The 11,729-nt window shown below is 41.2% G+C and overlaps 1 protein-coding gene across 1 annotated transcript; it reads left to right on the top strand.

Annotated features, from left to right (window-relative positions):
• The first annotated feature begins 1,035 nt into the window (after positions 1-1,035).
• On the top strand, positions 1,036-11,374 carry DAPL1 (death associated protein like 1). Its single transcript, XM_063116505.1, has 4 exons — positions 1,036-1,174; positions 5,631-5,718; positions 7,925-7,985; positions 11,113-11,374. Exons 1-4 carry the CDS (start codon positions 1,114-1,116, stop codon positions 11,230-11,232), a joined length of 330 nt encoding a protein of 109 aa, XP_062972575.1. The 5' UTR covers positions 1,036-1,113; the 3' UTR covers positions 11,233-11,374.
• Positions 11,375-11,729: the final 355 nt, after the last annotated feature.

Below are 11,729 nucleotides of genomic sequence, written 5' to 3'. Positions count from 1 at the left end.
CCTGCAAAAAACCATGAGTGCCCAGTAACAAGCATGCAATAAAATGCTTGTCTGATGGAGCTCTTGCACAGCTTTATCATAAAGTATTGAAAATGTAATTCTATAGAATTACCAGGCATTGTTATCAAGCCTTGTGATCACATGGTATACAATCTGTGGTTGTAGGCCTACTTTGGAATAGTTCAATGGAAGCAGCCAACAGGGCTCCTCCGTTTTGGGTAAGAAAAAATGTACGAGTCCAGATCAACACACTAGGATTGAAAAATCTTACTGCAGAATGCAGTAGGTTTGAAAGGTTTTAAACAGAATGTTTATTTTTTTAATATAATTTTATTTTTCTACAATACTTAAACATACACATTACATCCTTTCATAAAGAAAAACAACAACAACATACTACATAATATTGAAAAGTTAAATACATAATCTTATCTAAATACATAATCAAAATTAACATAGAAGTGCACCCCCCACCTCGGGATCTCATTCCTGATTCCAGAATCTCATACTTTCTTCTGCTGGTGGTTTCCCACTTCCTTTAGAAAACACAAATAATAGAATGTTTAAAACCTCTTGCTGTATTTTAAAACTTTGTACTACAACTTTTGGGAGGGTATTTTTTATCTTATGCTATAGCGTTAACCTCTTATTGTGTAGTTGATTGTATAGTATTACCGGTATATTGCTTTTAATTTGTGGTGAACCCACTCAGAGAGTTTCAACTATTAGACCGTATAAAGCTACAATTAATAAATAAATATTTGTGTAGATTATGAAAATGGCTAGGTTCCTGGTCGTTCCTGGTTTTTGTTCTAATCCAGCTCAACGAGACTTTCTTCTGAGGAGACCTGTGTAGGCTTGCACTGCCAAAAACATTTTTGGGAGTTCTGGGAGACAATTAATCCCTCCTTTAAAAAAAGCAAACCCTAAAGTTTTTTTAAACTTCTTCTAGCCCTTCCCCGCCCCTTTCTATGGGGAGCACCGCCCCTCTGCCTCACTCTCCTCCCAATAAAGGAGCAAAACAGCCGCGGCTGCAAGATAGTAGGACTCGATAGCCGTGGGACCATTTTTTCTCCAATTCGCGCTCGCTCGCTCTTTTTTGGCATAGTTGTTATGGCAAACCCCGAGTTGCTCGAGCCGCTCTCCCCGCTGAAAGTGGGGCGCCCCCCAGCAGGTAAGAGGGAGGCTAGAAGGGAAGCCTGGCCGAGGGGGTGGGGTGGTGTGACTGCAGCATTTCCGTGCAAAATTCCGCCCTCTTTCAGAAGACACGCAGCCCCTCGATTAGAAGCAGACGGCTTTTATTTATCCAGGGGCTCGGAAAGAGAGGACACGGCGCTGAGTTGTTGCATCGGCCTTATTCATGCCTAGGCTTTGCATTGCCACATGACTGGCACTTCGCCAGAACCTCATGGGTAAAACTTCTGCAGGAACAAGCACCCCAGGGGTGGGGGAAATAAGAGTGGTGGCTGTAAACGGAGGGCCGCGGACCGCGGTGTTTCCTCCTCCGCTCCCGCATTGAGTCTCTGGTCCCAAGCAAAGTGCCGTAGGGGGACTTCGTTGCTCGCTGCCCACGGTGACTGAGTTCGGACGACGCGCTAATCGGACAGAATGGGATTAGCGCGTCGTCCGAACTCAGCCCGTGTCTCGTTGTTATATCCTGTCTCCTTTTAGTAGTAGTTTTGATCCCTCCCCTGCTTCGCTTATGTGTATGAGGGCCAAACGACACGTGAGGCTAAGTGCGTCATTAGAAACTACGTCAGTGTGTTGTTCTCACACAGGGCCGAATGAAACATTAAGCATTGATTCCAATGGAGACGAGTTACCCCCCCCCCTTTTTTTTTTCTTTTTCACGAAGAAAATGGGTTGGGGCGATAGCTTTAAAGCCTCTTTTCCCCCAAGCGCCACAGTCCCTGTCTGCACGTGTTTGCTGGAGAGTAAATAAAAATAGCGTGCCTAGCGTTTAGATTGGCACTGCCTTTCTATGTTTTATTTGGACTGCAGCGTGTGGGGAGGGAAGGTTGAACTCAAATTCTGTATCTGCACCCCTAGTAGTAGAATATATATATATATATACACACACACACAGCTGTTGTTTACTATAGATGTTCTCCTGTGATGCTTTTGACAGGCAATTCCGCATCTCTAGGGGTCCTCCCATTTGGAAGCTCCCCAAGAACACTGCTGTAACAGGGCTTGTATGAACCTTGTTTATGCCAAAAAAAAAAGGGTCTTGCTTAACTCCTGGAAGAAGAGAAACTTCTGGCTTCAAAAGTTGTTAACCTGTTTGTAGTTAGCATTGTAAGGCTGGTTTTGGGTTAGACCTGGTTAGTGGTTGGACACAATAGCCAAAGCCCACATGCCACTGGCGTTTGGGCTTTGCTGAGCTTCTGTGTGGTTGGCTTAGTGGTTAGATAATCGTAAACCTGTGTGGGGTTAGCTCAGTGGTAACGATAGCATCCTCCTTAATGGGGCGTTGACAATGAAGGTCACTGAGCAAAATATTGTGAATGGAGACCTGAAGCTGAGTTGTCCAGCCATCATGTGCAAACACAGGATTTCCTCTGACTAAGGATCAAGATCCTATCACTACAAGCTTCCCCCAAATGGGTTCCCTTTGGGTGTTTTGTACTACGGCTCCCTTCAGGCCTAGCCAGCACAGCCATTGATCAGGGATGATGAAAAATATAGTCCAAACAACATCTGGAGGCCACCAGGTTGGGGAAGGCAAACTTACTTATTCTCAGTCTCCCACCAATTAAGTGGTGCTGGAGTATTTTAAAAGGGACTGTAGGTTAAATACCCACTCAGGCTATGAAATATGGACCCATCACTACATTTTAGCCTTAACATAACATACAGTGGCTGAGTGAGCTGTCCTTACCACCTTGGAGGAAGGCTGGAATAAAAATGATATAAACAAATATAAATAGTTGACTAATTGCACCATTAATTGATCAAAGGTTGTGCAAACTGCAGCTTTGTCTAACAAGACACACCCACCCCTTCAAAATAAAGCAAGTATTGTCATTGTTAAACTCATCTTGCACTTTACACTGTGTTCTTTACAGCACCAGGTGAAGAGGTTTTTATTTTCTTAGGTATTTTAGTTTTTCAGTTTGTTTTAAATCTGATATTTTATCTTAAATCTTGCACCACTGCTAGATTCAAATTAGTTGTTTTTATTTTTTTATACTTTAGTTTTAAACTTTGTATTGCATTTTATCATCCTGTATTTTATGTATTTAATTGTTGTGAACCACCCAGAGACCTTTAGCTATTGGGTGGTATAGAAATGTAATAAATAAAGTAGAATTTCACCTGAACGCCTCATGAATTCCACATTATACCTCCTTTAACTGTCTCTTATGACTGGAGCACCACTCCAGAAGACAAGGTATTTTACTTGTTTAATAAAATTATACCCAGCCTTTCCACAAAAATGTTCTAGGTGACTTAGAAAAATATAGTACATAATAAAATAAATTACATTTAATACTAGAACATCGCAGCAGCTGAAAACATAAATCTGGATAAGATTCCAATAAAACACCTTAAAATACTTAATTGAAAACCTAGACAAATAAAATGTCCAAAAGACAGAAGCATAGGCACCAAGTATACAGAGCTTGCATTCCTTTTCTCCCATTTTCTGTAAACCCTTTCATTTAACCCCCTAGTTCTCACCTACTAAAAAGAAGCTCATCCCATTACCCCTGCCTCTCCCCCTTTCCTCCTTTGACAAAAACCCTGTGGTGGGGTTTTTTTTTTTTTTGCATCTGTTATTCCACAGTGCACCAGGTACTATCATTACATTGTATAAGCAACCCTGTTCATTCTTTTTTTTAAAAAAAAAATCCTATTAGAACTGTACATAACCAATTTCCTGTTATGATCATTGTACATGAGTGAAGTTCTTGCATGCTTACTGTGCATATTTGAACTACTTTCCTGGTTTAAAACCTTTTCAAGTTCTGTTGCTCCTCTTAATCTGCTAGTTTTAAAAAAATCTAGCAATATCTTTCTGCCAATATCCATTGTCCAAATACAGTGGATCTGAAATATTTCTACATGCTTTTAGAGATGAATTTGTTTGGCATTGCTAAACACTGAAACCTTTGTTGTGGTGATTTTAAACTGGTGGTAATTGGTTTTGTGATTGACAGGCATGTTAACAGAACATAATTGTTACTCGATAGAAATGCATCCTAACCAACACACAAGAAGTAACCACTGTAGTATTCTGCAGTATCTTGGGTTAATAAATCCAATAACATTTGTCATGTTGTGTGCTCATATCTCAGAAAGCAGGAGATGACAAGTTGGAGGCTTCATCTAGATCACAAAATTATTGTTGGAACTGTAAAGTGCTCCATGTTACTAAGTTTTGTGTGTGTGTTTTAATATGCCCATCTGTTCTAGTTGCAAAGAAATGTAAAACTGTGGTGGCAAAATCACAAAAAAGAACAAGCTGTGATAAATCAGTAAAACGAAAGTTAAATCACTATATTTTGGATTATTATCTGTTTTTCAAGTGTAGGCTTAAGTTTTCAGAGTAACTCGAGTAAATTTGTTTGAACTTACTCTGCATGGCCAAGACACTCATCACCAAGCTGTGTGGGAGATACATGCTGCAAATGCGGGGATAACACCACAGATATCTGTGTGAATGTCACAACTGTATGAGTCCTTCCCACCTAGGAAAGGTCCTGCCAGGTGGCTACAGTAGGATAGCCCCACAAGGAAGCTGCTTTCACATGGCTCTGTGTGTGAGAGGGCAATATCCAGAGCTGCACTAACTAAATGGCAATACATATAAATGCATGAATGCCCTCTTCATCAAATCAAAGGGATAATGTTAATAGCTGTAGCCTATGAATTTATGTACACCAGGGCTGAAGTTTAATGCAGAAGGTTCCAGGTTCAATCTTTAGTATTTCCAGGTAGAGCTAGAAAGAAAGTGCTAGAGAGTTGCTACTGCTAGAGTCTAATTCATACTGTGCTATATGGATTGCTTGACTCAGTATATGGTGGCTTCCAATATTCTAGATGTAGCATCCATACATACTCTGTCGAAAGCTAGGTGCTGTGAAAACAGACGGTGTGCAACTCTGTCATCATCACAGTATTAGCTATATTTTAATGTCACTTTTTCTGTGGAATTAGCTTGTGTTAGGGCTAACTTAATTGCCCTCTAGATACTGTACATCAAAGATGGTAATGGAGTTCAGGAGAGGAGCAAGGCTCCATTTTTGAATTTTATTGGAGGAAAAACGTAGCCACTTAAGCATTTTCACCATTTACAATTGAAGGCACCACATTTGTGGTAGACAGAGGTTTTGGACTTCAACTCCCAGAAGTCCCTGGCTGCATGGCCAATGGTCAGAATTGCTGAGACCTGAAATTCAAAAATATGGAGATCTGCTTTCTGCCCACCACTGTTCTAGATAATGTATTATATGTATGTATTGAATGGAGTGTGCATGCTCTGGAGTAAGCGACTAATTAAACTCCATTTCTTATCAGTATTTCTGGATGTATAGTTGGCAATGTTTTTCTTGCATAACTTAAAATAGACCCATCACTTGGGGAAATGTGCCACTCACACATGGTCTCGCTACATTCCTCTACAGTTAAAGCTGGAGGTATGAGAGTTGCCAAGAAGCTAGAAAATGCACCGGTTGAAAGAAGTTCCAAAACCCCTGGGAAAGAGAAAACAAGGTACTTGTCCTGTTGAGGCTTGCCACATTGTGTTATTATTCAATGGTGAATGAGTTGAGCTTTGTGGGGAAAAGAGGAGGTGTCTAAGTTGTGAATGATAAAGTTGGCAATGGTACTAATGCAGGAAATTAACGAAGGTAATATAAAAAGCAGGAGGACAATGAAATAGAATACTCTCAGCACTAGAACTTCATGCATATGATTTTTTAAATTAAAAAAAATCAAAAGGCATGCTCGCATTTCATTTCTTGGGATGACTCTGCAGCTGTCAAGCAAGTGGATATAGGCATAAGGAGGTTTAAAATGCTATATTGTCACAGTCAGTTTCCCAATATTTTTTACCTCACTTTCTCAAAAGGCTGGACTGTGAATGTTCTCTCCTGACCGGTCTCATTCTTTCGTTAGAATGTTCACACATTTTCCATGACATCACAGTGATTCAGCAAATAGCTGAATCTTAGAGCATCAGGGTAAAGATTTTTACTGCCATTGCTTAAAATTTCAGGACCAGTAGAAAATACTTTGGTCTCTTTTCTTCTTATTTATTTTATTTATTTCATGTATGTCTCACCTTCCCCCCAATGAGCCCAAGGCAGCATTAATAGTTCACACACCCCTTTTATCCTCACAACGATACTGTAAGATAGGCCAGACCAAACAGTGACTGACCTGAGGCCACACAGTGAGCTTTGTGGCTAAGTAAGGATTCGAAACTAGTTCTGCCCAGATCCAGTTGACCCTCAAAACATACACCACATTAGCTCTCTAGCTCTGCATTCTCCCTCTCTCAAAAAGGGTTTCATTCCTGTATATGCCTACCTGGGAGTAAGTCGCATTGAACTTGATGAGGCTTACTTCTGAGTAGACATGTATAGGCTTGAGATGCAAATAAGTCATAATTATCCCTGCAATGTGGTGAAGTGGAAATGGCTTATATGCTACTTGAGGCAAAGCGCATAGTGCATGTGTGGCACTTACTTGAAAGGAGGTGTCAGGAAAGCTGGAAAGTAGTGTTGTAAAAATTCTTTGGCAGTCTAAGCAGATGCCCATGATGTAACTGAAAAAAAATCCTCTTATTTTCATCCAAGACAAATGGTTATTATTTATGGCAAAACCTCACTCACAAAAATAACCATTGTGGTCTTCCTTTCACCTTACAAACACTATTCCTGGAACTGGGCTGGGCTGAGCTGAGACCATTCACTTCCTCTGCGCGAAAGTAGCAAACAAAAGGCTTGTAAAACTATTTGCTCCTAGTAGGCAGTGACAATTAAAATGGGGAAACTATTTTAAGATGCGTTAGTAGTTCAATTGTAGCTTTGTCTTCAGGTTTCAAAGCATTTTTCAGCAAAAAAAAGAAGAAAAGGCCTGTTTATATTGACTGGGTTCAGACAATACAATAACCCACACGCAAGGGCTGAGTGTGGGTTGCCATTCTATCATGGGTTGTTGTTGAAACGTGAGTTATTGTGTTGTCTGAACCCAATCACTGTCTGTTGTCCTGTGATTATGTGATAATTTCAGTCCTGTTGTGATCATATGCTCAAGAGCTTCAGTCAACTGCACCTTAGAGCAGGGGTGGGCAATCTCAGGTCTAGGGGCCAAATCCAGCCCTCCTGAGGTCCCAGTCTGGCCCTCTGAAGTTCCCCAGATGGCTTCACCCTCTCCCCCTAACCACTGATCATTTGGTGGTTTCCCAGCTTTTGTCCCATCCCTCCCCCAACAGTGAGTGGGGGAATTTGTTATCTAGCTTTTCCCATGACATGTGCACCTTTGAATCAAAAGTCCAAAGAATGCACAGTGATCTATGAAAAACTAGCTATCAACGACTGAATGAGGGCCAAACTAACATTATGTATGTGATTGGATCATGTATGCTTCGTTTTGGTTTGCTAAAGATCAGCCTCAAAGGAGGAATTTGGATCAGGACCTTGGCATGGGGTAGAGGGGATTTAACTCTTTGCTCCCACCATGGTCCCAATGCACATTGGGTCCCTTCAGCTGCTATTTAGTCAATAAAAACCAAGCACACAAGGGCCAGTCACTTAATGTCATAGCTACTTTAACTCTAAACTGGCTTATTAAGCAGAGCAAAAGCTGTCTTCTAGGTGAGGCTGGGAGGGGCGAGTGATTTATTAAACAACGTTTTTAGGTTTTAGGTAGACCAAAGTCCTGGTTAACTTTTTTCTTTCTTTCTGCTTCATAGCTCTGTTAATATTGTAAAGACGCAAAGCATGAGCATCTTGCTAGCAGATACGCTAGAGAAAGTAAGTACCTGAATGCTAACAGTTTTCAGAGAGCTGGACATGTTAATCTGTTGTGACAAGAAAAATGAAGAATTCTGTGGCACCCTGAAGCCTTACAGATCTATTGTGGCATAAGCTTTTAGTGGACTGTAGCCTGCTTCATCCGATGTATGAATTGGCAGAAAAATAATACATGTAGGTATAAAAGGGAGGTAGACAGTGGGTCCCAATGCCATGAAATGCAAGATGTATAGTCTATCATAACTCAATAGCTATATTCAATCATTAGGAAAATGATGGCAGTAAACACAAGAGGGGGAGCATGCTTGCCCCACCCCCTCCATTGTCTCCCTCTACACATGGGGGGCAACTTTATGAAGAGCTTCCTGTATCAGTGAGGGCTTTCCATATAATCTGGAATGCTGGAAAATCATGGCTTTTCATAGAATTGTCGCAAATTATGCCACAAACCTATTGGCCTTTGACCTGATTCCAGGCAATTCCTGGGTTGTTTAACCCAGGAATTGACAGAGACACATGGTAGGGATTGTCACTTCTAATTTAAATTAACAAACCAAAAATGCCCTGTTCCTGGGTTGTTTCACGATGTGCAAACCCAGAAACTCTGGGTGGTTTAGGGGTTAAACATGCCAGAGTTAGCCCAACAACAAAGTATTGGCTACTCTGGGTTGTTTTATCCCTAAACAACCCAGAGCTTCCAGGTTCGCACATCACAGAACAACCCTGGAATGCCCTGTTCTTACATTGTTAATTGAAAGTGGATCAGGCAAATAGTCAGGAACCAGCACACTGACTTGTTCTCTGCATGGTCAGAAACAACCCATGATTAACAAGCCATTTGATTGCACAAACTGGGTCAGAGTTAGATCTTGAATAAGTATTGAAAGAATGGGGGGTGGGAAGGGGAGTGAATCAAGGATTGCTCCTCCTACCTGTGTTCTGCACCTGGGGAAAGGCCTGACACTTATGGCTTTCCCCGCCTGAAAATCAGTGGAATGCTGTTTCATCAGATGCAGAGAACGTGTTGGGACAAGACTTGTAATAATTCTGGTGCTGCTCAAGCTGTGCTGTACGCTTAGACTTCTGCAGGAAGTTTCCGCCTTGCTCAATATGAATAAATCAAAGAAATCCTAGTGTGTGGCCATTGGAAGCCTTAAGAAGTTGCGACAGGGATTAATTTGGCTTTTTACTTTGATCAGCTCATACTGCTGCCCTCCTTCTCTTTTCCAGCTCTCTCCTTCCCTGTCTCTCTTTCTGGCTGCCTTGTATTCATTGAAGTCCCAGAGGGACAGGAAGAAGAATTTGGCTTCCAGAATGAGCAACAGTTTAGAACAACTGATGCTTTGGCAGCAGGTGTTACGGCTGCAGGATTGGCCAGTGGCACAAGTTATCCCTCTAGTAATAGGGTAAATCAAATGGCTTGGATTCCATGGAGATGCTGGTAGTTAAATGTTAGCCTGTGTGAGGCCCTGGCCTTAAGGCATGAGTCATAAGTGTGTTCTGGGAGGGCAGAAATTCTCTCCGCCTTCTCCTGGTTGCCCTCCTCCACAATGAAATTGGACATTCATCTACACATGCAGCAGAATGAGGTAACAAAGTCATGAGGTAACTGAGAATGTACCACTTCAGATTGCTGTTGGGTGTTACCATTTTAAATGCTCCTCTTGGCAGAGTGGGATGTTACTTTTAAAGAAACTGGCATGGAAGGTTGTAACACAGCTCTTTGTCGGCTTTGCAGCTTTCTCCTGGTAGCAAGGTATTTATGTGAGTTAACTTAGAGCAGGAATGGGCTATTTTAGGCCTTCCAGATATTTTGGTCTAAAACTCTCGTGGTCCCTCACCATTGGCCGGTAGGACCGATGGGAGTTGTAGGCCAAAACATCTGGAGGCCCACAAGTTGCTTACCTCTGACCTAGAGGACCATTAAAAATGTCTCACCACCACCTTCAGTTTGAAGTGGTACAGCCCATTTTATGGTTTTCCATCAATAAAATTGTTTTCTGCATCCTGAGACTATTATCTCCCTCTGTGTTTCACAGGATCCAGACATCTTCCCTCAGGGAGAACTTCAGTTCGGGCATCTAATGCTTTCTAAAGACTCAAAGAGCAATATTTTGGCTGGGAAAATGCATTCCCCCATGACTAGTTGCATCACTATGATTTGGAGAGATGTCTGGAATGTAACTGTCTGTTCCCTTCTCCATTGCCCACTGACTATTATGACCCTGACACCTGTGCATGACCTGAAAATGACTTTTAAGGGAGATGACATGAACTAGTCAATTGCAAGACAAGACAAAATGTGGAGAAACCTATTGTGAGTTTTATGTTGGTGGATTCTGTTGTGGTAAACTCAACAAGGGCCATCGGGACCAAGTTTACAAAATCCGCTTGGTTGTCCATCTTGATACTTGGGAAGATAGTTTCTTGTTCACCTGAAAGGCCAGAATACGGTCTTCCAAGATGAGGCTATCCTAGGACTTTGGGGATGGCATGTCTCACCTTGGAAGCATGAATGCCAGAATTCATGCCACTTGTTGCTGGCTCTACTGTCTTATTTTTTGTCTACCACAATACTATGCTGGAGGTAGCAGCCTTCTCCCTGCCCTGTTGACCTTGCCCTCAGTATGAGAAGTGGCATTTTCATATCTCTTATTGGGACCTGGGTTCACAAAAGTGAAGAACCAGCAAATGGAGAAGAGGTAGACAAAGATATCATCACATGTCTTCTTTGTTCTTCTTCTGCTGTTTCCCCCTCCATGTTATTCAAAGGAACAAAATGTTCACGTGTGGGAGTCATCTTTATTTTGTTTATGTTTTGTCTTTTTGTTCAGTATTAAAATTCTGGGTTGTTGTTTTCAATATTAAAATTCTGTTTTCCAATCTGTTTGCTTCTTCATTCTCCCACTTCTACCACCACCGCTTTTTCTTCATGGTCTATTTCTCTTAATGACTTTGAACTTTAAATTGTAAGGTTTTAAATGGAACTGTTGCTGCTTTCTGCTCAAAAAGTGCGACACTGTACAAATAGGTCCTCTTTTGCCAGGTTGAATTTAATGCTGATGTTTTGTCGTTGGATGTTCTTCCATTAAGATTCCTTATTTCTCTCTCTCTCTTAAACTTACAGCTTGGGCATCAGTTTCCAGCAGCAGCCTCACAAGCAGCACATCAAAAGCCACAGCCCACTCTGGAGAAGATAATACTGCCCAAAAGAATGTGCATTATTCAGCAGCCTCGGAAATGTTAAAAGATGTAGAGTAAAATATTCATATATTTGACAGACTTGCTCTTAACAAAACAGCACTTAGCTAAGCAAGCAGTAAATGGATCAAATAGCTCTGGCAGTTTCTACTTTATATGTTTCTTGCAATAAAAACTTGTATATTCAATTGGAGGTGTGTGTTTTTTCATTGAAAGCATTTTTTTATTTTTTTGCATATCTCTTTATTGGCCATAAGATTCCTGTTTTAACTCTCCCAAACTACTTATTTCAGCAGTTCCAGCTTGGAATAGACAAGCCATTTCTCCATATCATAAACTTGGAGACGTGTTCTTGCGTCTTCGTGCATCTTGAAAAACATACAATATTATAACCTTGAGAATGTGGGCACACTGGAAAGTAGGATTATTGCAAAACCTTCCTATCTTTAGTGATATCTGGGAACTAGCTAGTTTTATCAATGAAGCAGATCTTTCCTGTACTAATGTGAACCAGGATAGAAGGATACCATTTTCAATTTCTCA

The sequence above is a fragment of the Elgaria multicarinata genome, chromosome 2 (genome assembly GCF_023053635.1).
Source record: "Elgaria multicarinata webbii isolate HBS135686 ecotype San Diego chromosome 2, rElgMul1.1.pri, whole genome shotgun sequence".
Taxonomy (NCBI): Eukaryota; Metazoa; Chordata; class Lepidosauria; order Squamata; family Anguidae; genus Elgaria; species Elgaria multicarinata.
The sequence above is the reverse complement of the archived record's forward strand: the minus strand, read 5'-3'. Positions and strand labels throughout refer to the sequence as shown.